This window comes from Ovis aries, chromosome 13 (genome assembly GCF_016772045.2).
Source record: "Ovis aries strain OAR_USU_Benz2616 breed Rambouillet chromosome 13, ARS-UI_Ramb_v3.0, whole genome shotgun sequence".
NCBI classification, from domain to species: domain Eukaryota; kingdom Metazoa; phylum Chordata; class Mammalia; order Artiodactyla; family Bovidae; genus Ovis; species Ovis aries.
Genome location: NC_056066.1, coordinates 17,227,484 through 17,254,225, shown reverse-complemented (window position 1 = coordinate 17,254,225; position 26,742 = coordinate 17,227,484). Strand labels below are relative to the sequence as shown.

The window sequence follows — 26,742 nt, the reverse complement described above, 5'->3', positions numbered from 1 at the left end:
AGAGTTTTTAAAATATGACGCCAGGGCCAAACCCCAAGCCAGCTGAGTCAGAACCTTAGGGAGCAGATCCAGGCAGCTGCACCGGAAGCCTCCCCAGCTGACTGCAGGGCTCGTGGGTGTCTAGCAGTGCTGCCCTGGTCCCGTCCACGAGCTGGGCTTTTCCTGGGACTCCCTCTGCTCAGAGACCTTGGTGTCTCTCTCAAGTGAGATGCAGTTTAGGACTAAAAGCAGAAGGCTCACCCTCACCTTAGGCCGGTGATTTGATTTTCAGTTTGTAGGCAGGACTGGCATCCCCTGGGAATGCACTAGAAGGGCACCCTCGGGCCCCACGGCTGCTGAGTCATAAACCTCAGGGGAGAGGCCCAGTGGGCCCCCAGTGACTTGGGCAGCCAACAGTTTGAGACCCTGAGGGAAGCAGCAGGTGTCGGGGTGCACGCCGGCTCCTCCCCTCACTCAGCATTGGACCCAGCAGAGAACACGCGGCAGAGCGAGCACAGGCTGAGGCACCTCTCCGCGCGTGGCTCGGCGCCGGGCCTGGAAGGAGGCGTCCTCTTCGCTCTGCTGCTGTAATTGGCTACAGCTCGCTGCTCCCCCACCCCCATCATTTAAACTGGTGATCACCTTTTTTTTTTTTTTCCAACCTGTTCTTAGAAACTGATGCTTTAACATTTGGTTTCTCCCAAGAGCTCTAAATAGGTTTTCTCTCTGGTTAGTTCCCAGAAATGAATGCTATGATAATGAGACGGTTCAGTTCACCAGGAGACGTGGACAGAGCGCGACAGTACGTATTACAGGTGAGACGATTTCAAGAGGAAGAGCGGCAGCAGTAGGTATGGTGCAGCGGAAGAGCTCTTTGGTGACCAACTGTAACAAATTTTAGACACAAGCCCAAGTTTGGTCAGGGAGTGTTCTGTGTTTTCCTCCAAGAGTTTTATTGTGTCTGGCCTATGTTCAGGTCTTTAATCCATTCTGAGTTTATTTTTGTGTGTGGTGTTAGGAGTGTCCTTCCTAATTTCATTTGACATGAGGCTGTCCAGTTTTCCCAGCATTGCTCACTGAAGAGACTGAAAATCACTGTGTGGTCTCACCTCTTCTGTCAGATGAGGTGGCCACAGATGCGTGGGCTTTCCGTCCTCTGCACTGGCCTGCGTTTGCTTTCATGCCAGTATCACACAGTCTTGATTACTGTTGCTGTAGACTAGGTGCAGTCTGAAGTCAGGGAGCCTGATTCCTCCAGCTTTATTTTCCTTAAGGCAGTTTTGGTTATTCAGGGTCTTCTGTGTTTCCATACAAATTGTAAAATTTTTTGTTCCAATTTTATGAAAAACACCATTGTTGGTAATTTGATAGGGATTGTACTGAATCTATAGCTTGCCTTAGATAACAAAAGTCCTTTTGACAATATTCTTTCAAGAGCATGGTCTCTCCCTCTGTTCATGTTGTCTTTCATTAGTATCTTCGTTTCCTGCATACAGTTCTTTTGCCTTCTTATGTAGGTTTATTCCTAGGCATTTTATCCTTTTTGTTCCACTGGTAAATGGGACTGTTTCCTTAATTTCTTTCTGATCTTTCATTGTTAGTGTATAGGAATGCAAGAGATTTCTGTGTATTTTGTGTTGTGCAGCTTTACTACACTTCACTGATTAGCTCTAGCAATTTTTCTGGTGGCATATTGAGGATTTTCTATGTATAGTATCATCGAAAAAGCAAGAGAGTTCCAGAAAAACATCTACTTCTGCTTTACTGACTATGCCAAAGCCTTTGACTGTGTGGATCACAACAAACAGTGGAAAATTCTTAAGAGATGGGAGTACCAGGCCACCTGACCTGTCTCCTAAGAAACCTGTATGCAGGTCAAGAAGCAAAAGTTAGAACCGGACATGGAAAAGCAGACTGGTTCCAAATAGGGGAAGGAGTACGTCAAGGCTATATGTTGTCACCCTGCTCATTTAACTTATATGCAGAGTACATCATGAGAAATGCTGGGCTGGATGAAGCACAAGCTGGAGTCAAGATTGCCAGGAGAAATGACAATAACCTCAGATATGCAGATGACACCACCTTTATGGCAGAAAGTGAAGAACAACTAAAGAGCCTCTTGATGAAACAGGAGAGCGAAAAAGTTGGCTTAAAACTCAGCATTCAGAAAACTAAGATCATGGCATCTGGTCCCATCACTTCCTGGCAAACAGATCACTGCAGATGGTGACTGCAGCCATGAAATTAAAAGACGCTTTCCCCTTGGAAGAAAAGTTATGATGACCAACCTAGACAGCATATTAAAAAGCAGAGACATTACTTTACCAACAAAGGTCTATCTAGTCAAAGCTATGGTTTTTCCAGTAGTCATGTATGAATGTGAGAGTTGGACTGTAAAGAAAGCTGAGCGCTGAAGAATTGAGGCTTTTGAACTGTGGTGTTAGAGAAGCCTCTTGAGAGAGTGCCTTGGACAACAAGGACATCTAACCAGTCCATCCTAAAAGAAATCAGTCCTGAATATTTACTGGAAGGACTGATGCTGAAGTTGAAATCAGTACTTTGGCCACCTGATGCGAAGAACTGACTCATTTGAAAAGACCCTGATGCTGGGAAGGATTGAAGGCAAGAGAAGGGGACGACAGGATGAGATGGTTAGATGGGATCACCAACCCAATGGAAACGAGTTTGAATAAACTCCACAAGTTGGTGATGGACAGGGAAGCCTGCTGCAGTCCATGGGGCCACAAAAAGTTAGACAAGACTGACTGACTGAACTGAACTGACTGATGTATAGTATATCATCTACAGACAATGACGGTTTTACTTTTCTATGCGAGGCAATCACTGTTGAGTAATAGCAGTGAGTGGACATCCTTGTCCTGTTCCTGATCTTGGCAGAAATGCTTTTTCACCAAGGAGAATGTTGTTTGCTGGTGGCTTATCATAGGTGGCCTTTATGTTGAGTTAGGTTCCCTCTACCCACTTTCTGTAGTTTTTGTCTATCAATTTTGTCAAAAGCTTTTTCTGCATCTATTAGAGATGATCATATTGTTTTCATTCTTCAGTTTGTTCATATGGTGTGTCACACTGATTGAATTGCATATACTGAAGAATCCTTGCATCCCTGGGATAAATCTCACTTGGTCATGATGTACAAACCTGTTATTGGGTTGTCAAATTCAGTTTGGTAGTATCTTGTTGAGAATTTTTGTGTCTAAAATGTGTCATATTTTGAAACACCTGGTAAAGAAAATCTGAGTCCTTTCAATCATGATGCTACAGATACCTTGTTCTGAATGACAGGGAACCGTGCAGAAGAAAATAAAATCAACTATATGTCTTGATTCTGCCATAAACATTCTGACATAATAGAAACAGTAAATATAGTAATTTTATTAGTGTTTAGCTTTTTGAAAGAACCAACATAAAAACATGGTTACAAAATGGAATGCAGATCTCTATAGTGTAAAGACAGGAAAGAGAAGGAGCAGTGGTTTCCTCAGATGAGATGAAGTCAGAAGTTGACGCTACATGATGACAACAGTGATCAATAGAAGAACTGAAGACAAACGGTCTGGTCAAGCTGGGAGACAGTACGGCTGGGCTTAAACCCCTGTCTTAACAGAAAGGCAATAGATAATCAAAACCAACAAACTGGTGCCTTTGGAAGAAGAAACTTGATTTTCATTGTAAGCTCTTCTCTATTATGAATGTATTGTGTTAAGTTGCACTTAGAATTTAACTGCATAAATTTTAATGTAGAACTTAAAAACTAACACTTAAATGAAAAACGGGGGAAACAGATGGCCACTTGGTATTAATGAGTTCACTGCTTGCCATGGTAATAGAATAAAAATGTGCTTCAGTCTGAGGAAAGGGGGAGAGAGACAGAACATTAGAAGCAACGTCCAGCTCTTAATCAGATCTCAAGAGTATGTTTTAACTCATTGTAGCGGGAATTTAAAGAGCTGATCCCAGTGGCTGACATGCATCTGTTCTGTCGTATTCTGTTCCACATCCGGTAGAGTGACGGTGTGCAGCAGACAACCTACCTCGCCCAGCGGTACTGCCACAAAGCGGTGAGAGAGATCAGTAAACTCCGACCATCCCCAGAAAGAGACGCCCTCATACAGCTTTCAGAGATTGTGCTCTCGAGAGACAAATGACACCTCTTTCTGGTATTTCTGGCAGCTATTTTACCAGATTGTGCCTCAAGAATTCTGTGGAATATACTTTACTTCATGTGCAGATAACCAAAAAAACCATTTAAAAAGATCATTTCCTTATTAATGGGACTTTTTTTTATTGGCAAAGTTTTTCAGAAAACTTTTTAAATGTATTTAAACCATCTGAATCTGTCATTCTAGTCCTGTAAACTCTAATCGAGGTATCTTGATGGTTATATGTGGTATTGTTTACACAGTTATAGTAGCCACATGTAAAGCCATTACACAAATAAATAATCAATGTTAAAATTCATATGGTTTATCTTGTTTCACCATAGGAGTAAAGATCATAAAACTGAAGTCTACATTTCAGTCCACATTAGTTAGATTTTAACAGTATCCAAAATTTCATATAGGAGAATGGTTTATTATAAAAGACTGTACATAAAATTTAGACAACAGGTTATATACAAAATTAAGAGAACAGTCCACTTGAAAAAAATGAAGACGGTAGCTGATCACCAGTGATACTGAAACCATGTTTAAGATTAACAAAGGCAAAATGCGTATGCAACAGTCACATTGATTTGGTAGCAATAATGGCCTTTAATTTTCAGAAATAAACATCTTGCACTAGTCTTACCATTTACTATACTGTTGTAAGTCTGAAACGCCCAGTAGTACATAACTAGAAATCCAGACAAATCATTGAAACACAGAAACCCACGATTGAGTGCTCTACTTCAATGTCCTAGGCAACAGAGAATTATACAAGATGAGAAAACACCCCTCGAACCCTCCCTTAAGGGGAGACACACAAAGTGCACATGTTGCATTTCAATTATGTCAAAAGACAGCACAGATCTGTTGGCCAGGTATATCCCTGTCCAATGATTAATACATGGCGCACCTTTTCCCCCCAATTACTTTATATTTAAAATCTTTTTATGTTGCAAGTGCCAGGTAATGGGTTAAACAGTGTCTATTCAAAAATCCACTGCATTCACTTCTACAAAAAAAAAAAAATATGTAAAAGATAATTAGCATTTCCTATCATTGAATCAGTATATGACAGTCCACTGGAAAACCAGAGGACCTGGAGCAGTCCTTAAGAATCTCACCTACAGCATGTGCACTTTGATACATTATCTTAGCTTTGAAAGCTACTTTAGAAAAGGAATTCAGTAGACTGACTTGTAAATAACCATCTCTGATTTTAAATTCTGCAAAAATCAGCCACTGCTATTGGGATAGGTTGAGATAAGGCTAAATTTTTTCCCAAGTTAATATATTGAGAAAATAGAACCATAATTCTGCAATAAATCAGTATCTTTTATTTATCATTATTTTTAAAGCAAACCAGTGAAGGAAAGGACAAAAAACCTTTGGTTCACTTACCTATTTATGAGTGGAAAATATTTATAATGCAAATTCACTGATTTAAAAACTTAGGTACAAATTACATTATAGGTAACCCTTTGTTTTTGTTTTACGTGGAGAACTTAGACTCAGTTCATTTCAAGAGACCTAAGTACGAGTACTCCAAGTATTACACAAATTGGAAGCATCTTGGATTTTTTAAAAGTATATTTCAATACATAAATTTGTATGCATGCTTTAAACAAACAGTATATTTCAAGAAGGAGAGAGTCTAAACAAAAAGTATGACCAGCACCAGCATTTAAGTTTTCTGATTTTTAGTATTAGTCTGACAGAGCGTTAGTAACCATGCTGCACTGAGACATGTGATGGCACGATCTGAATCACGATTTATTAAATAGACCCCACACCCCCAGAATATTTAGGCTGGTCAGCAAGTTAACAATGTGTAAGTATGTAAGCATAATCTGTGACAGGCAGCCTCATGTAGAATGCTGCTCAGCAATCCACAAACTGCCTCAGAGATTTATGCTTATAAGTAGACATTCAATTATACCAATAAAACAGCATGTTCTGAAAATATGGGCACATTTTAAAACATTTTAAGACAATTCTGTTAACCATAATAGTCCCACAGTATGACTGAGTGATAATAAGAATCTACTTTAAAAGCAAAAATTTAATCAGTATAGTGCATGATTGATTCCACATAGTTTCCTGGGAACAGACCAGTCACTCGATTGCAGACTCCTTCATACCAGCCATCGTCGTTTTTCTTTATTACATAGATGATTGCACCCTCCATAAATGACAGCTCATCATCCTTGTCTTTTGTATAATCGTATATTGCCACAACTGTGGAGAAGAATTGGAAGATCGTGTGAGTGCATTATATCCTACGTTTAATTGAATTTTTAAATGTAATGCCAACGAATAGTATAGCAAACCCAACCTTTTTATGAATACTCTTAATTCTTAAATCTCTATATCCAGGTAGGTCAAGTAGCCAACTGTGTGCCTAAATTACTAGCTTGACCTTCAGGCCAAACCGACAAATAACTTGAGAAGTCAAGAGTTTCTACAAACCTATTTAGGAAAGGTCTCTGAATTTTAGGGTTTATTACATGTTTCAGTTCATTTGTTCAAATATCTACTAAGTGCCAACCATATGCAAAGCACCATTTATCAAAGTAACTATTGAGTAAAGCTGCAGAGCCAATCAGTAAACGTAACAACCCAAGCTATCTAATTTAAATATATATATATATATTGTGAAGTGAATCTCGTCCTACTCATCCCAGAAAAATACTCATATGTTCATATAATTTATGGGGCTATACCTAGATATATATATATATACACCTTAGAGGTCAGCAAGAATTTTTCTTTATTTTTAAAGGAGAAATAGGTAAGTAAAGACTCACATAAGACTTAAGAGAACATTTTTGCTATTTATTGAGTTATCTATGATCATGCTGAGTACAAAATATCCATTTCCTTTGCAAATGGTGTTGTGCAAAGGAAAGGCATCAAAAAATCACTAGCTTTCCAAACCACTGGTTTATTATTTTAAGTCTTCCTTCTTTCTGGCTTTATAACATGATCATTCTAGAATATGCAATTTTCCAATATATGTGAAACAGTATGTCATACAAAATTTTTTTCATTACCTCATGTAATCTTTTTCTTAAAAAGAGGATTTTTAAGACATTTAAGATATTCTGGAACTCATTAGTTCCTTAAGAAAGGTGGCTATGCTCCATAACTATTCTGAATCAATAAAATACAATAAGGAAAAGACCCGAAGTACTGATCCACAGCATCATTTGATAGAGTAAAACAGGCAATCTTTTTTTTTCCCCTTTACAAAACAGTATATGAAGTAAACTCAACAAGTACATTTTCCTCCATTTTAATCCTGCAGTGAAATCACAGTGTTGTAATCACAGGCTCACTTAACATGCCCAGTTTCAAAACTCCAAAACATACAGAATAAATAACATTAATTATCCTGGTATTTTTGGCTAAATAACCACCCAAGAAAACCAAATGACTGCTAGGAACATTTTCTTTTGCATTCTGTCACATTTTTAGTGGTATAGGTGAGTTTTAAACTGATCATGACAATGCCTGATATCCTCAAAGTCATTCAGCAAAATTAAAATAGTATTTCCTCATGTTCTTAGTTCCACTTATACTAAGAGCTGATAAAAACACTGCACCCAACTAATTGTTTCTATTTGCCAAATCCCCTCTGTAAATGAAACTTAGTCACCCCTCACCTCCCCTTCCCCAATGCATATATTCTCATATAACAGTTCTCACTGCCGAGTATTTAACCATTAACAATGCACATCCATCCTAGTCTGTAGGATCCTAGTCCACATAAAGTGCTGAGCTCTCCCTTCTCTATATACTCACTGTAGGGTTCTGTGGGACTAAAAACCTAATATTCTCATCTACATCTGTCATGAATGCATGTGTGCTAAGTCACTTCAGTCGTGTCCAACTCTCTGTGACCCTATGAACACTTTGCAGCCTGCCAGGCTCCTCTGTCCATGGGATTTCCCAGGCAAAAATACTGGAGTGGGTTGCCATGCCACCTCCAGACCCAGGGATCAAACGTGTCCCCTGCATTGCAGGCAGATGTGAGGCACCAGGGAAACCCCTACATCTGTCTACATGATAAAAATTTGAAGATAGCTATCTAGTCCCTCGGAAATCTTCTTTTTCCTCAACTTAGAAACAATGCTTGTAACTTGTTATAGATACACTGTCTTAAATATTTCAGCCTCCTGAATATTGTCCTCAAAAGTAAACATACTATTAGTCTAATGTAAGTGACTGAATCTGGCTTCTGCAATAGTCATGTCATACTATTGGACTAACATAGTCAATTGAAATCCTGTTAAACCTGGTTTTAATCATCTTGTGACTTATAAAGGTGACTATTAAAGACTTTAAATATAACCCTACTAAATATCAACTTTCTGATTAAGACCAGGAGTCCATAAACAATGGCCCATGACCAAATTCAAACCAAAGCCTTTCGGTCAATAAATTTTACTGGGGCACAGCCACATCCTCACTTGTGTTCTGTCTATAACTGCTTGTTTTGTTTTCCCCCCTTTGGTTGTGTTGCATGGCTTTTGGGATCTCAGTTCCCCAACCAGGGATTGAACCCAGGCCCTCAGCCTGGAAGCGTGAAGTCCTAACCACTGGACCACCAGGGGATTCTCAACGACTGCTTTTGTGCTACAACAGTGGGGTTGAGTAGTTGCGACAAGTCTGAATGACCAGCAAAGTAAAGATATTTCATTTTGCCAATATATACAAATACCAAAGAATTATGTTGTACACCTGAAACTAATATGTCAATATACCTTGATTACTTAAAAAGTTTATTATTTGGTCTTTTCCAAAAAATGTGGTAACTACTTCTGGTTTAAGACTCATTATTTCATTCAACTTGTAAAGAGATTTCTTTAATCCTGCTCTATTACCAAATATATTAACCATTATATCATTCCAAATCTGTTATGTAAATATAACTTGTCCCATTTTCATAGTTATTTAAATTTGCTTTTCCATACTAGAAAATATGTGTCAAAACACAATTCAAGACTGCTCACGTTTATCATTCTCATAATAACCACAGCATATGTCTATTTGAAGGTACATGAGAATCTAAATATGAAGTAGAACATTCAAGACTTCCTCAGTAATATGTAGAATATTTACTGTTTAAAAATAGAAAACAGCCTATTTACTTCAACCGTATATTTAAAACTTGGGTAGGAAAGAATGCTACAGGTATTTGCTTAAGGTCAGTTAATCCAATGAAGCCAACAGAAGTGAGTCCATTTCAAAGGCAATCAAATGTAATCAACTACATAGCAGGTATTTTTCAGAACTCTACAAAGACATTTTATTAGCATAGAAGTAGATGACAAAAAACAAATAGACTCGCAAAAAACAGTTTCCTTCCCACCCACTACTACTTAGTAATTACAGTGAGTGTCAGATAATGCAGGTGAATTTGGACATCAGAGTTTACATAATTTCAACATTCTGGTGATTATTTTCTTATTTACAAGATCAACTAGCTGAAAACCTTAATTGAGGCTTTTTCTCATATATCTCCCAATATATATTTTTTTAAATTTTTATTTTTATCCCAATATATTTTTAAATATTTAGATATGAAAGTTTTCTATTTTTATTGTAACAGCTTAGAAATTTGGTTTTAAATCTTTACTAATTACATGAACTTAGTAGTAAATCATTCTTTGTGCCTTATCTGTTTATCATCTTAAAAACTGCAGTCAAGTTGGAAATTTGTCATTTGAAAAATCACAATTAACAGACTATTTTCTCAATTAAAAAAATTAAAAATGTCTCTCCAGATGAAGGGATAAAGATGTGGTATATGTATTTAATATATTACTCAGCCACAGTAAAGACTAAAATGCCATTTGCAGCAACATGGATGGACCCAGAGATTATTTAACTGACTACTTACTTACTAAGGGAAGTAGTCAGAGAAAGACAAAAACTTTGTGATATCACTTAGATGTGAAATCAAAAAAATGATACAAAATGAGTTTTAAAGAGAAACAGAAACAGACACACAAACATAGAAAAACTTACAGTTAACAAAGGGGAAGAGGGAAGGGTAGGGATAAACAGGGAGTCTAGGATTAGCAGATACAAACGACTATACATAATATAAACAGCAAGGACCTACTGTATAGCACAGGAAGCTATATTCAATATCCTGTAATAAACTATAATGGAAGAGATCTGAAGAAGAATTCAGATACACATATACACACATACACAGGCAGATAACTGAATCACTTTGCTGTACACCAGAAACTAACACAACACTGTAAATCAACTATACTCCAATTAAAAAATAAATAGAAAATAAAGAATCCTTGCTTTATATTGGGAAACGTTTAGGAACTAAATCATCTTGGCTGAATAAGGGTGTTCAAAAGGTAGAGACATACTGGACTAGGTATTCTTTACAGCTCTAAAATATGATCATCGCTAGTTCCTTCCTGTTACAGCAATTCAGTGATGACTGTACCTGTACCTTACCTTTCTCAATATAATTCTTGGGGGCCCAAGCAGGATCCCCATCTGCATATGGGTCGTTATACTGAACTACTGCGGCCTCCTCATCTTCATAATCCACTGGCGGCGGAGGTGGCGGAGGTGGCGAGTCGTCAAACATTGGGATGTCGTCTGGTGGAGGTGGTGGTGGTGGAGTTGGACTATCAGCAACTGAAAAATTCAGATAATTAATTGAAATCAGAAATCAGACTAGATGGAAATTCCTAAGTTAACAGAATTTAAGGAAGCTCTATCTCATATACAGCATGCACTATAATAATACATGCAAGATTAGAAATAAAAGCTTGGTGTGTTAAAGCTTCTACTACTTTTAAGAATAATTTTGCAATAATAAAATGAGCTAAAAATTAAAGGTATTAGGAAGTACTACAAATTAATGAATGCAGAGGTTAGGAGACAATATGTCTTTTTTTTTTTTCCTTTTAAATAAGACTACAGGAGTAAAGAAGTTCCTTTATTCCAAGGTTCAGGTCACAACAAATGTCACTCTTTAGTCAGCCTCTCTCCTGAAATAAGCCTTATGTCATATCTGTCATTTGGACTATGGTAAACATTATGAATGTTAGTTTAATGGTTTGATAACCATTTATTGTGCACAATCATGTCCCCGATTTTGGCTTTTAGTTACCTTTAGTTTCAAAGAAATCTCTAGTGAGTGGATATGTGTTGATTTTTATTTGTTTTATGCAAGGGGGGAAAAAAAAGCTGTGGTGTTAGGTATGACTCTGTGTGTAGGTTTTCTATTATTTAAATTTTAACAAGAGAAAATAAATTTAAAGGTAAATAATTTTAAGCTAGCAGAAAATCTCATTAAATATTTTTTAAATGTTTGCATTCATAACTTAAAAAAAAGGTAATCAGCTTCTTAAATGTAGAAAGCAAGCTAAGATTTCTGTATTATTGCTTGTAAAACTAAGAATGGAATGAGGGAAAGACTAGATCCTAAAGATCCAATTTCCTAAGAATACATCCTCAATAAAGATTTTAAAAATATAGTACTGCAGGAAGATGTTTTAAAAAAAACAACAGAAAAGAACTCAAATCATGCAAAACAATAAAAACGATTCATACCTCAAATTCTAGATGACTGTGGTATGTATGATTTAAATAAAGGTGTAAACAGTGAAATGGAAAAAATGTCATGCTAGAATTGTTTCAATGAATTATTTTGATACCAGGTAACAAATGCTCCCAATATTAACGAATTCAGAGCTGAAGCACAACTAATTCTTAAATTTCTGATCCACAAATTTCTTTAAAAAAAAAAAGAAAATATTTTGATACAAAGAATTACATAGTCTCCAGTATCAGAGAATTCAGAATTCGAACATACTAATATTTCCAACATACTACCTCACCTGCCAATTTCTGGGGCTATTTATATGATCAAAGAAAATGGTCATCATCTATTCTAAGATAGTGTTAAAGTTTTCCACACCCTATTTGCAGTAGTGAGCTGAGAAGATAACCAAAGAACCCAGATTTAAAACGTATGCACATAAGAGCCCTACTGACAACCACTTTAATTCTGTGATTTCTATTTTATCCTATTTGGGGTGAGGAAGAAGACTATTAGGAAATAAGTCCCATGTGCTGATGCTCATTCAGACAGCTCTCACACAGGTGTGCAGTTTATTCTTCCTAAAAATGCTGGGATCCATTTTGTTTCTGCCAATCCCTTCTCCATAAAGCTTGCTAATATTATTGAGATGAGACGAAAATACGTAAGAATCCATTCTGACAGTAAAGAGTCATAGCTCATATCCTTAATATGGCTTAATGAATAAATTATGTATGTTTGCCTGAATTCTTAAAGTGCATTTACTCTTGATTTATACACAACTTACTAGTCTATTTTTCATTCAACTGTCTTTATACCCAACTGCTGTTAATTTACACTGGCTTATCTTCAAATTGCATACACTGGGCCAAGAGTCTTGTCCTCTAATTCTCTGTGCATAATACTCTGTCTAGCACCATGTATAATTAGTTCAAAAACGCTTTCTGATGTTAATCATAAACAGATGCAAACATACTGCTTTTTTAGATGCTCATGTCTTAAACTGAAACACATTTATTAATAGGTTAACTGCTCTGTGCATTCATTATCACCACTTTGTCAAAGAAAGTGAATATTAAAGAACATAGAAAATTTGTTATTCATAAAACATTTAATATACTGATATCAATTTATCAACAATCTTCCTAACATGCTTTCAAAGAAAACAGATGCCAAATAAAGTGAGGCATTCTGTGGCACCAAGAGAATTACTGACTCAAGATCACAAGTTTGGGAGAAGAACTGAAATAGTACCATGGCCTCTAGAGCAAAGACCATACATATACATTACACCAACTGTCTGTTTAAAAAAAGGATTACCAAATATCTAATCAATGAGCTTTGGACTCACTAAATGGATGTTTATTATGGCTATTTTAAAACATTTCCTAAAAATTCTCAGCTATTAGGCAGTTCAAAGGTGGAACTGGCTTTGTTTTTAAACTTTTACGATTTTTAAACTCTTAGAGCACCAAAAACCAGCAATTTACCTTTATTCACTAATTTTTTAAAAAGAAGATTCGCTTATTTTTACATGTTTAAACACGTAAGAGTTTCCAACCAAATGTAAATAATACTGGTTTAGGCTCAGAAATTTCAGCATTGTGAAACTGTTTTATACAAAGTCTATTAAATCACACATTTCTTAAAGATGGGGACTTTGTCTTAGACTATGTAAATTCCTCCCAGAGCCTAGGATATAACACTGAATAAACAAATACTTGACTGGACGAAGGGAAGAAACGTGGAGAATAACACAACAAGGTCAGGAGAAGCTGTAGGATGGAATTTGCCACAATGTTTTCTCCTGGAAGATGGGCTGGTCATTTGAGTTACACATCTTGTTCAAACCTTTCTGAGATTTATCTGCATGGTGATGAAGCCAAATGAAGTGAATTAGAACTAGACCACCTTACCATCTTCAGCATTTTTGGCATAATATAATTCAATAATAGCAGTATTTTAACATTGACTATGATCATGTAGTCAGGATTATGTATCTCCCAGAATGTCAAAGTAATCAGGTGGTAATTAAAAAAAAAACCAAAACTTCTATCCTAATTCATAGGATCTGACCTTCCTTCAAAAAGACCTTAAAAAAATGTGACAACCTGCCTGTTCAGAAATCATCGTCATGGGCCAGAACATAAAGAGGGCTCTACACGGGTCATCACTTAAATGGAGTGCATAGATGTCATTTACTTATTCTTGCAGATCCTTGTTTATCCTAATAACAAATCTTTATATAGGTTCAAATGTATAAAAATTTGAACAAATCTTTCAAAGGCTACAAAGTTTTTTTCAAAAATACTTTGTAACTAAAGGAGAAAATGCCAAAAAAAAAACCCCACCCAAAACAAAGAAAATAAAACAAACCACCTGTCCTAATAAATTTAATCTCACAGTTGTAACTATGCATCTTGAAGAGTTTGCTGGCAACAGAAAACTAATTCCCCTAAAAACTATTGAAAGCTAGTAGTTTCCACGCAATTTTAATTTGAGGCTTTGATTATGCTTTCCTTAAGATCTGCAAAGATCTGACTTCATGTTTTAGAGCATGTGAATACATAGGAAATTGCAGTTGTGACATTCATCTGAGTCAGTAACCATGCACACAGAGGAAAACTGAAGATCGTGCTCTTCAGTTTCAATAACAGATCTGCACCTATTTTCAAGGTAAGATTAGCTTCTCAACAAAAGTAAGGAAAATGATGACTCATCAGCCATGCATGCTAGAAGGAGACAGCCTCTACTCTTGGACAGCTCAGGTTTTCCAAACTTACTGTTTTCCTGCACCCTGGCCACGAAGCCTGTGAGAGGTATCTGTGGAGTCAACTGAGGCATAGGGGGAGGGGGTGGAGCAATAGAAACTGGCGGTGACAACACAGAATGGGGGAAGTAAAACAGATAAAGGAAAGAAAAGGAAACAAACAAAAAGCAGAAGTCAGTTACAAGGACCACAAACATAAGTATGCAAAGAACAGTTTGTAAATGAAACAAAACAAAACAAGAAACAAAACAAAAACCTGCAGAACCTTCATTTCCCACAAACAAACCTAAAGCTGAGCTGTGCTTAGCCAACTGGTAATTTTATTAAAAAACAAATACATTTATTTTAATCCTACTGTTATAGTGTTTGGGGAAGATTTAGATTTACCATCACCTTCACTTCTATGCAATGAAAATTTTGAATTCTAAGAAAAGACTTTAACAAAACAGGTTAAGAATAAAATACCAATAAAGGTTTCTAGGATACTGTTAGTTTACCTTACCTCTCTAATCCTAACAGGTATGTCTAGCTTTAGGGTAATGCTGTAAATCAGAATTCACATAAACAAAACAAAAATGTTATGGAATAGCTGTTTATTCCATGTATAAATAAATGCATTAGTTATAGGTTTCCTCTAAAAACAGTTCTTATGTATCTATAGCATACATCTAAATTATATATATCTTATTAAATATATCATGCATGTATGTTACAGTAAGATTATATAATACATATTATATAATTACATGATAGTATAAAATCATGATTTATCATGTAAATTATATGATTTAATAAACAGAAATTATAAGAATTATATATAATTATATAACAATTATATGATTGATTATATAATCTTATTATATACAGTAATATAATCTCATTATGTAGCTAAATATTCTATATAACTATATCAGCTCTCTAAAAAAATTCCTTAAAAAAGGTTACTATTATTTTTTAAGTTGACAATCTTAAATACATCACTCTTAAATTTACTAGGGAATAAGAGTGCTCCATATACCATGTTAATTGTTCACTGAATTTCAAGGGATATTTCAAGGGACCTTCTTCCTTTTATATCACAAAATTCTGTTTACTGGTAGTCACCAAGAAATGACACTAAATTGACAGGGAAAATTTATCGGCTCCCAAAGATCATTTAACTGAAAGACTGTTTCCATTAATCCAATCTAAAAATTGTTTCGTAAGCATAAAAATCCAAAAGAGGTTCAGTGTACAAATAAACAACAAAGCAATGTATGTATTCATTTTCACTGTATGGCTAAAAACAACACTGAATTCACTATGAAATTAGTCCTGGTTCATTCTGATACTCTGTATATAGAAGTATATACATGTGTGTATATAATGTTCCAGTATATACACATTTATATAAGATAGTTTTAATAAAAGATTATATACCTTTTCAATGTAAAAAAATTTTTTTAAAAAAACTTCCACAAACCGAAAAATTTAAAAAAACAACCCTTAGTAACTAGCCATGCTGGTTAGTACATAAAGAAAAGAAAGGTTATGCTGCAACAATACTAATCATATGCACAGAATATGCACATCAAAACACTAAAAACACTTACATGCTACCACTACAACACCAACAGTAACTCAAGTTGAGGGATAATTGATTTGACAACAGATAATAATATGTTTAAAGTGTGAGGCAAATTTGCTTTACAATATCCAAAAATATGGACAATCAGTAATGACAGTGTCTTCTTTGAGGATAAGCAACCAACCCAAGTGGTGTTAAAACAGAACTACACAAACATGTATCAGGTGAAGAGTCACCAGAAGCCCTATTTGCGGAGTAAACTAAGTAAATGTCTAAGTACAGAAAAGAAAACACAAAGATGAGATCTAAAAATGCAGCATAATATGAAAAAAAAAAATTAAAGGTTCATGAAACCAGTGAGACTGATGATCAGATTAACTTCGGGATTCTCAGCCACCAGCTACTTTTCTTTACCAAAAGGAGAATAGGGGAAATGTGAGGTAAAATTCTAACAGGTAAAGTTTCTCAGGAGCTTGGATGAAAATTTCAGTCTGGAAAAGGGTTCTATAATATAAATTTTGGGATTATTTGTGAATTATGATATTTCTGCTAAAGTGATTTCCAATTCTTAGAAGGCTTTTTGCTTATAACCACAATTAAGTCTTTAAAATTTGACCAAAAAAAAGAGAGAATTTAGTTCTATTTTAAAATAGTTGTTGAAAACATGCATCATAAATAAAAAGAATTTAAAGCCCAACTTCTTAGGTAAATATGGAGTATTCAGCATTTTCTAGGTAACATAAAATAACATGCAGCTCCAGAAAGTAGCCAGAAAAACCACATGAGAAAGCATGTTTCAGTCTGTGTCTGGTGATCACTGTTTCAAGCCAGTAACAAATACTGAACAACTGGCTCATTTCAGATTTCTCCTGGTTGGATTGAGCATCCTGATATGGAAAGTGAAATTAATGACTACTCACTCTAAGCAACTGGAACTTTTTCACATTTTATGTCAAAGTTATTTTCTAATCTTAACAGCCTTTAAACACTGATTGCAGTTAGTGTTGAGATGTGCAATCTGAAGTGAACAGAAAGGATTTGTCAAAAGAAAGTCCTCCCCACTGTTATAATTATTAGAGACAGAATAAACAGGCATCAAGAATGGATTTTAATGGTTTGGAACTCATTTCAGTATAGGTTAACAAGCTTAAAAGTGATAGCCAGCAATTTTGTTATAATTACTGAAAAGAAAAATTGTCACAATATTTTTAATTTTACTGTTATCAAACTGTATTATTTTTTAATTTCAGCTTAATTCATTTCAGAGTTTTTCCTCTTTAGTTCCATTTACAGTATACTAAGTGAATCGGAAGTTTTTGAAAGTGATAAGCAATTATTCTTAAAATGATGATTCAAGGTCGGTCTAACTTCTTAAAACAAACATGAAATAACACGGTTTCAATTGTTGTCTATCACTGGCAAGAACAATTTAAAATAATTTCCTTCAAAAGGAGCTCCACTGCTGCGTGCGCCTGCTAAGCACAAGCTTACTTGAATTCTGAGAATAAAGTGGACCTCCATTAACATGAGGCTGAGCAGAAAACTGAGCCGTCACAGAGGGAGTCCGTCTGTATCCACCAGAAGATGTCGAGGAAGTGGTAGAGTTGTGCCGAGAAATCTGCCTGGTCATTGTGCCATACTGGGAACCAGGAGCTGAGCCCGGGGCTGCTGGAAAGCATTAGTCAAAGGCAACCAACAAAGAACTTGAGCATCGCAGGTAACCTCCAATGGCAGAACAAAGAGAAGCAGACTCTCAGCAAGAAACATTTTTTATCACTTTTTAAAGTCCACAGCACAAAATAAAGAGAAAAGTAAAGATACAACACGAATAGCTCTATCTCTGAACTTACAAAAACTTACAAAAAAGCAGAAAAAAAACAGATACTGTGTGGAAAGTGCAAAAGTTAAGTATCAAACATTCTTTAGCCTTTTAATTTAGCATAATCCCAAGTGGTATTTTGCTAATAAAATGTATAATCTTTTTCTCTGTTATTTCAGAATGTATAGTTTTTATATGTCAACTGTGTCTCTCCCACAAGATAAGTACCAAATGACAGTCTGAGGTGAAAAGCATTAGTTTTTAGATGTGAATACCTTAGTATCTAGATTGTACACTTCTTTTTCATTGGCAAGTCTACAGAAACACAGTCTAAGAATCTAGCCAGCCAAATCCACTTAAATTATAAAGTTTAAACAGGTAAGCTTATTTTCCACATTTACTAGCATATTTATTTGACTGTTTACTGTATTAGCAGTTATTATCAATGCATATTATGGTAGAATCTTTTTTTAAGAGAAGCACAATTTCTAGCTTCAAAGCACCTATGTCAGCTTTGTTGTATATCACCAAACTTTTAAGAATTCCACACTTTACCCTATCACTTAAATTTCTGTGACTGATAAAACTGAAAAAAACTTTAAGACTGTAAAATAAGGACATTTTAAGGCAGCTTTGGGTAGAAAATCCACTATCTTTCCCCACATATTCGGAGGGCTTTTTTTCCCCCATAGTACATCAAAAGCAATCTTTTCTTTTTTAATTTCAAGCATATTTAAACTAACTAAAGTATTAACAATACTTAAAATTTTATTCAATGTCATCTTTACCAACATCTTCAAAGTTTAAAATTTTAAAGGTTAATATAAAGTTCAAAGCCTCTAAAGTTAACTATACCTTCCAGGCAACTTCAGGATTTGTATCATTCTCCCAAACATCTAACCACAACTGAAGAAATAAAAAGGCAGAATCCTGGTTTCTTTTCATTCAGTCATTTCATTTAACCTCTCCTAGAGGCCATACAAATTACTAGAAAAATCATACAGCAAAGGCTGTTCATTAGAAGAAGTGCTAATATTTAACATTTTGGAGCTCCCAAGCCATAGGCAGTCACTAATTAAATCATCCACACACTCATTTTCTAAACAGAGACACACTTTTAAGATAACTGTCTATTCAAATGCCTTTGAGAATGAGTAATTCTGGACAGCTAAGTTTTCCAAGGAGCTAAGAGGTAATCCTTTAACCATTTTTAATAGAAATCCTAAAATTATTTTTTGTATTTCTTTGACTTATATGCTGCTAAGTCACTTCAGTCGTGCCCGACTCTGTGTGACCCTAAAGACAGCAGCCCACCAGGCTCCCCCGTCCCTGGGATTCTCCAGGCAAGAACACTGGAGTGGGTTGCCATTTCCTTCTCTAATGCATGAAAAGTGAAAGTGAAGTCGCTCAGTCGTGTTCGACTGTTCGTGACCCCATGGACTGCAGCCTACCAGGCTCCCCCGTCCATGGGATTTTTCAGGCAAGAGTACTGGAGTGGGGTGCCGTTGCCTTCTCCGTGACTTATATAAAAACTACATAAAATCCAGGTTATTTTTTTTTTGGTGACTGAAAACCAGATAGAGCTATTTATATAGTTCCAAACCAGGCCAATTTTAGAATTTAATTTAGTATTTTATTATGAAATAAGTCATAATGTTAAAGGGTATGTTGACTGATGTACATATAATTATATATGCTATGTATATATAAATAATACATATACTAATGTATATTATAACTATTTACAATGGTTATATAATCTGTTTATATATAAATATTATTTGTATATTTGATTATATAGGATTATATATTCTGTTGGTTTGCTGTTTACCTTTTATATTTTTTAAGATTCATTCACATTGATAAGTATATCAATATATCATTCATTTTTTTGCTTTATTTACATACAAACATGCCACAATTACAATTACTTATCCATTCCACTGTTAGACATTTGAATTGCATCCAGATTGTTGCTATTATTATACCACCATTATGAACATTCCTAAATATGGTTCCTCAGTTTCTCTGAAAACAGTGGTTCTCAAACACTGATCAGAATTTTATCTTAAGGGCCTATTGTGATACAAGCTGCTTGGCTCCAGTCTCAGTTTCTGAATGAGGAGGTCTGGAATGGGACCTGAGAATTTACATTCTTAACTAGCTCCCACAACAATGATGCTATTGATCTGGAAATCATATTTCAGAAGCCACTGCTCTAATTCAGTGGTGGTTAAACTTTTTGGTCTTAGGGTCCACTCTAAAATTAGAGAACCTCAAAAAATTTTTATTGAAGTGAGTTACAGGAATAGGTAATTACCATATTAGAAATTAAAACTGATTTATCTTTAAAACACATGAATATACAAATACATGTTCCTTTAGCTGTCAAAAATGATGCTATCAAATGTTATGTAGCCTCTGGAAAATTCCACTGTGTCCTTGTACCAGAATGACAATAAAAATGGCAAACAAGTCTTAGTATTATTATGGAGATAATTCTAACCTCAAAAACGCCAAGAAAGGATTTTGGCAACACCCAGGAGTCACATATCTATAGTTTGAGAACCAGTACTCTAGGGGAAATATCTAGAAATTAAATTGATAAATCTAAGGTAAGAAACCTGGTTCAACTTGACTGAGTAACAACAAATTACTTTCTAAAGGGAGCATATTAACTAATAAACTGCCACCAGCAATGTACCTTTCTGTTACTGCACATCCTCACTGACATTTGGTACTCGGGGACTTCGACATGCTTACCTATCTAGTAGCTATAAAATAGTATCCACTGGTTTTTATTTTCTGTCTTCCTGATTATTAATTAGGTTGAGGGCATTATTTTTTCCACATGAACTTTCTGCCAACAACTTCTATTACTAGGGCCTTTTTTTATTACTTCCTTTTGAGTACAAGTGCCAATGTTTTTAAAAGAAGATGCTAGATGTTTTTATTTCACCTAAGCTCCATTATTTGAGACAGTTCTTTATCCATTTCCACCCAAATGCTACTGTGCATTTCTAGGCTGAATGGTTTTATATAGTCTATATTTGGAATTCCTGTATGTTCAATCCAGTCTCCCTCAACCTGGGAACAATTTAAATGTATTTTATTGATAAAAATGTTTTCACAGCACCCTCAGATGCCATTAATCCTTGACTACAGCAGAGTCTTTCAACTGTGAGCCACAGGAAAGCCTCAGAGCACCCTACACATCATTCTCTTTTCCATTTTTCTTCTTCCTGTCCTCCACCTTCACCCCACTCCTTTGACTGTTGTATACACCAGGGAGTTCCAAATTAAGTCTCACTTTAAAAAAATACTGCGTCACTAATAAAAAAATTTTTTTTGAACAATCACTGCTATAATACTCCTAGAAAGATCTAAACAAAACAAAAGCTAAACCACATTAATTTGGTTATAAACAAGGCAGAGACACATTTGACATCACAGAGAAGTTTCTGAATAACTTCAGAGGCCTTTCACAAGGAGAAATTAGTTTAAATTAGACTTACTACTTTAAACTTTGTGCTACCACCTACAACCTAATAACTACTACAAAAGCTAACCGTCCAACAGGAGCTGACTATGAACTAGGCACAGTAAGTTAAACCACTCCAGTGGTTATGCAGTCTCACCTATCACAGTGTTCGCGGGGAGGGGAGGTGGAAGAGGTGGTGCTGGTGGAGCTCCAGAAGGAGGGAGGACAGAAATGTTTTCTAATAAAATAGTTTATAATTCAGGTCAGAGTGCAAGAAAGAAAACTAATCATTCTGAAACAGTAAGAAAGTACAATGCTTTGGAAAGAAGAAAAAAACAGAGAAAGACACCCATATGCAAAGCATGTTAAAGAATAAGAATTTTACAAGGTAAAAAGGTCACTGAGTTCACATTTTCATTAACTATAAAATATGCCTGTTTTTATAAGTAGCTTTTACTCCTTTTTCAACATCCTTGAGAAACTAAGAATTTTTCCCAGTTTTGATTATCGAACTCATTTTTCAAATGCATATTTTAACAACAAAAAGTCTTCCTTTCATTTACTAAACAATCAAGGGACTAATCATAGCTCTACTATGATTTCTTAAATTTTTATATAATCTAAAAAGTAAAAGAGCTTTTCTTAGTTTAATCCCATGTTACATTCAGAGCGTTTACTGATGTATATATCGATTATCATACATAAAAGCAGGAAAGTCACAACCAGCTATCCCAGAATTGATACACCTACCAGCCTACAAGGCAACATCAAAGTTCAGCGATGCATAATTCACATTAAAGACACTGATCTTTCAGTTGAATTATCAACAATATTGGTTTGCTCTTGAAATAGTAATTATCATTCTTGACTAGTACCCAAGTATTTCTAAAGCAAAATGGCCCCAAAGTTATTTAATATGCTTTTTTTATAAGTAAGGAGAAACTAATGTAACTAAATTGCTTCAGACTTCCATAATAAAGCTCATAAATGCTACCACAGATGACAGTGGATTAGGGGATGACATACCTGGTCCAATGGTGGGTGGTGAGGGTGTAGGCACGGCGATGGGAATGCCAATACTGCTGCTGCCACTGTTCTCTCGGCTGCCACTTCCTCCGCTGCTTCCACTGCAAGAGGGAGAGAAACACCATGAAAACAGCAATTCTACGGACTCCTCCAAAAAATGCAATCAACTCAAAGCCACCAGACACTATTAATGATGGATGTGTGTATGCATATGTATACACACACTTACATAGAAAGAAACGTTTTAACTGTCCAATACAAATTTTAACTCTAATACCTGAAGTGGTTTTTGTGTTTCACTGTGTGTGTTAGTTGCTCAGTCGTGTCCGACTCTTTGTGCCCCCACGGACTGTAGCCCGCCAGGCTTCTCTCTCCATGGAATTCTCCAGGCAAGAATACTGGAGTGGATTGCTATTCCCTCCTCCAGAGGAACTTCCCAACCCGGGGACTGAACCCTGGTCTCCTGCATTGCAGGCAGGCTCTTTACTGTTTGAGCTACAGGGAAATCCATGTGTTTCACTATGTTTCTCCATCTACTGAAAAACCAATATAATCATATAGTACTCAGAACTGTAAGAGATCATTGAGAAACGAATGACCAATACAATCTCATATACAATGAATCAGCAAGGATGTAAAACCTAGTATAAACAGCAGTGAACAAACCAGACATGAACTACACTGTCATGGAACTCCTGGTTGAGAATGGGAAACAGACATTGAAAACAGTGGGATGGAAGCCACAAAAGATGCTATAGAAGTTCATAAAAATGGTAACCAACCTTAGTCTGAAATTAATATGCAAACCTCTAATTAATCTCAAAGAATGGTAGTAAGACAGGGAAATTTTTGGAAAAATGAGCAAATGAGAAAGAAGACAGTAATGAAATTTCACCAAGGAACATTCTAGAATAGTAGATACTATTAAATTTTAACTTCTGTGGACTTACTGTCCCTTTAGGTATACAACCTCACACTGACCAGTTTCAGTAATGTGGAGTGGACATATTGTTGTTCAGTTGCTAAACCATGTCTGACTCTTTGTGACCCCATGGACTGAAGCATGCCAGGCTTCCCTGTCCTTCACTATCTCCCTGAATTCGCTCAGTCATGTCCATTGAGTCAGTGATGCTATCTAGCCATCTCATCCTCTGCCACCACCTTCTTCTTTTGTCCTCAATCTTTCTCAGCAGCAGAGTCTTTTCCAATGAGTCAGTTCTTTGCATCAGGTGGCCAAAGTACTGGAGCTTTAGCTTCAGTCTTCCCAATGAATATTCAGGGTTGATTCCTTTTAGGAGTGCACATGTACACATATGCAAATATACATATGTACCTATGTAGCCTGAAGCTCCATATTATATTTTTAACTCAACATCATTGGTTCAATAGGCCCAGAAACCCAGCAGAGTAATAATCTGCACTGTCTAGATTAATTTATTTTCTTCAATATGATCCCTCTATAATTACACTGTCACATACTAACAGAAGGGAAAAAATATTTCTATAACAAAAATAGTCTGATTTGAAGGCCTCCCTCCTCCCAAGCTAGTCAATACTCTGCTTTGTGCCACCACCATATAACAGACAGATGCACTTATGTGCTTGTATGATTAACTAATCTGTATGCCTTTTTCTAACATGGAGGTTGGCAAGTTACAGCCTACAAGCCAAATTTGGCCCATAGTCTGATTTTTATAACCCATGAGCTAAGAACACTTTTTAATATTTTAATTAGTTGGAAAAAATCAAAATAGTAATATTTTATGACACGTTAAAATTATGTGAAATTCAAATTTCAGTAAGTTTTGTTGGAATACAGCCATGCTCATTCATTTACGTGCTGCTGGTGGCTGCTCTCATGACAGAGCTGAGTAACTGCAGCAGAGACCATATGGACCACAAATCCTAAAGTAATGACAAATCGGGCCCTTGATAAAAAAGTTTGTTGATCCCTATTCTAATAGAACAAATTCCTGAAAAAAAGAACTGTATCTCACTGGTATATATCCCTAGTATAATGAAGTAACTTAGTTGTTGAATATGATTAAACTATTACTACAGCCACTACAGAGAAGAATCATGCTTTGATGTAATAATTCAATAATAAACATATAAAGAAACAATTTAAAAAACAATTTTGGTCCTCACTGAATTCATACTGTAACTGATACTGTAACTTCAGACATCAATATGATAATTTATTTACTAACAGGAATAACAACAACAAATAACAATTACATAGCATTTAAGAGCTTGGTATACCCTATGGAACTGAATCCTTCAAAATAATTTTAACAAGTTATATCTCTAATAAAACCAACCAAAAATCAAGGTAAAGAGCAGTTCCCTGCCCAAGTTATTAAGTGAGAGGTAAAAATTAAATGAAAAAATTAAAGTATACAATAAAGTACTCCCCAAATAAAGTAGTTACTTTAGGGGGAGGGAAGTAGAAGCAATCACTGGGAAAGGCCTGAAGCGGACTTCTGGGTTGCTGCTACTATTCCATTTTTTCATCTGCGTGATGGTTACTAGACTATATTCAGTTTGTATTAATACATCAAGTTTTATATTAATAAATTATCTCCTTTTCTGAAATGCACATTATGTTCCATACCAAGTTTTTAAAAATCCACTGGGTAGATTCCCTGGTGGCTCAGTGGTAAACAATCCACCTGCCAATGCAGGAGATAAAAGTTCGATCCCTGATCTGGGAAGATCTCACACGCAGCAGGGCAACTAAAAGCCCATGGCACCACAGCTACTGAGCCTGTGCTCCAGAGTCTGAGAACCACAACTGCTAAGCCCACGTGCCACCACTACTGAAGCCCATGCTCTGCAATAAGAGAAGCCACCACAGTGAGAAGCTTGTGCACTGCAACCAGAGAGCAGCCCCTGCTCTCCTCCACTAGAGAAAAGCCCGCAGAGCAACGAAGAGCCAGCACAGCCAAAAATTAAGAAAATGAATTTTTTAAAATAAAGGGGAAAAAAATCCACTGGGTAGTTGATTTCTAGAACTTTTTAAAAAACAATTTATATAACAACATATTCTACAGTAGATCAACTCTCCTAAGAAATTCTTCCTCAGAGCTTCAAGTTTAAATCTCATTGTATAGTTTCTGATATTTAACCATTTACCCAAAAAATTTCACAGTGGTTATCCTGATCTTTTCCTAAATGACCATTAAAAAAAAATTCTTTAGTCTTCATCCAAATGTATATACGTACCTTTGTCAAAAAGAGGAAATACTAGCAATCTGCTAGTAGTATAGATACTAAAAAATCTTAAACAGAAGTCATGATATAATCTTTACAGAAACGTATACAGTATTATCATCCTCAACCTTATCATCTATGTTAGCATCAGAGGAGCCCTTTACCTATAATTCTACAGCCCTCTACCTATAATTCTAATTTACCTGTGTGTCCTTGGTCTCTGATTTAAAGAAGCCGTCCTGCCTGGACTATGTTGACTTCCCAGCCTCGCAGGACTTGTCATGTAGTCATTAGGAACTGTTGGAGGTTTAACAGGCTCGAGGGTTTTGTAAGGAGTATTTCGTCTAAAGAAGCATAATAGAGAAAGGAGTAATGGATAAGAAAGATAAAATGGTATTTTCCCCCCAAATTTGTGACTATCCTTTTATTACCAAGCATAACACAATTTTTTTTAAATACTAAAGTTTGGTTTTAAAAAATGCTTTAATTGGAACATATGAATTTTGTCACTTTAACAAAAGCTAAAATCTGTTACCTTTTCTTAGGAAAACCACTAAGAAAGGTAAAAGTTCTAACTAATCTTATTTCTAAAAATAATAGTTTTAATTTTTTAAATTCTCAGTAATATGAAACTTTGAAATACATATGATTCCCAACTCAGTAACCCACAAGGCACTGTCCTTATATATTGTGGAAGCTAAATATCTCCTCTGAAATTTATTCCTACCTCAATATGGGAATATTAATATATGGGGCAAGTACATTCTGGCCCCAGTTGTGATGCCATTAATTTCTCAATAAATGATTTTAACTTTTCTATTTAACAACTTCATGTTTTTTTTTCAGGGGCAAGGGGTTCACAAAATGAAAATAGAAACTAAGAGCCTACAAAAAAAGTTGCTTACTGACTCCTGTTACTATAAAGTAACGATTCCACCGCCCCTCCACCAAAAACAAGGAATACTATAATGTGAATAATCTTTCAGGACTGTCTTACCAAGTGTTCAGTATTTGCATTGCATTGAAAATTGGGAAGGAAGAAGGCACAAACTTATCTTTTCTTTCTGCACTGGCCTTCTCACAAAGCTACTCTAGAATGCAGGACCCCAAAATGACCAGCAGAAGCACAGAAGGATTCC

The 26,742-nt window shown here is 35.7% G+C and overlaps 2 protein-coding genes across 16 annotated transcripts in view; one reads left to right on the top strand and one right to left on the bottom strand.

Moving 5' to 3' along the window:
* The window catches only part of PDSS1 (decaprenyl diphosphate synthase subunit 1), a 39,878-nt gene extending 35,420 nt beyond the window's left edge, over window positions 1-4,458 (top strand). For both annotated transcript variants that reach the window (XM_004014207.5, XM_027976550.2), the window contains 2 exons: window positions 714-794; window positions 4,005-4,458. In XM_004014207.5, coding sequence (XP_004014256.4) covers window positions 714-794; window positions 4,005-4,145 — 222 coding nt within the window. In that variant the 3' untranslated portion in view covers window positions 4,146-4,458. The remainder of the gene's footprint in view (window positions 1-713; window positions 795-4,004) is intronic.
* Window positions 3,353-26,742, bottom strand: part of ABI1 (abl interactor 1) — an 86,063-nt gene continuing 62,673 nt past the window's right edge. For 2 of the 14 annotated variants that reach the window (XM_004014203.5, XM_004014196.5), the window contains 6 exons: window positions 25,807-25,947; window positions 22,391-22,491; window positions 17,556-17,732; window positions 14,511-14,597; window positions 10,632-10,817; window positions 3,353-6,380 (listed from right to left, as the gene is read on the bottom strand). In XM_004014203.5, coding sequence (XP_004014252.1) covers window positions 6,205-6,380; window positions 10,632-10,817; window positions 14,511-14,597; window positions 17,556-17,732; window positions 22,391-22,491; window positions 25,807-25,947 — 868 coding nt within the window. In that variant the 3' untranslated portion in view covers window positions 3,353-6,204. Of the gene's footprint in view, window positions 6,381-10,631; window positions 10,818-14,510; window positions 14,598-17,555; window positions 17,733-21,521; window positions 21,603-22,390; window positions 22,492-25,806; window positions 25,948-26,742 lie in introns of all 14 variants that reach the window. The other 12 variants (XM_012188213.4, XM_012188214.4, XM_004014197.5 and 9 more) reach the window with 7 other exon arrangements.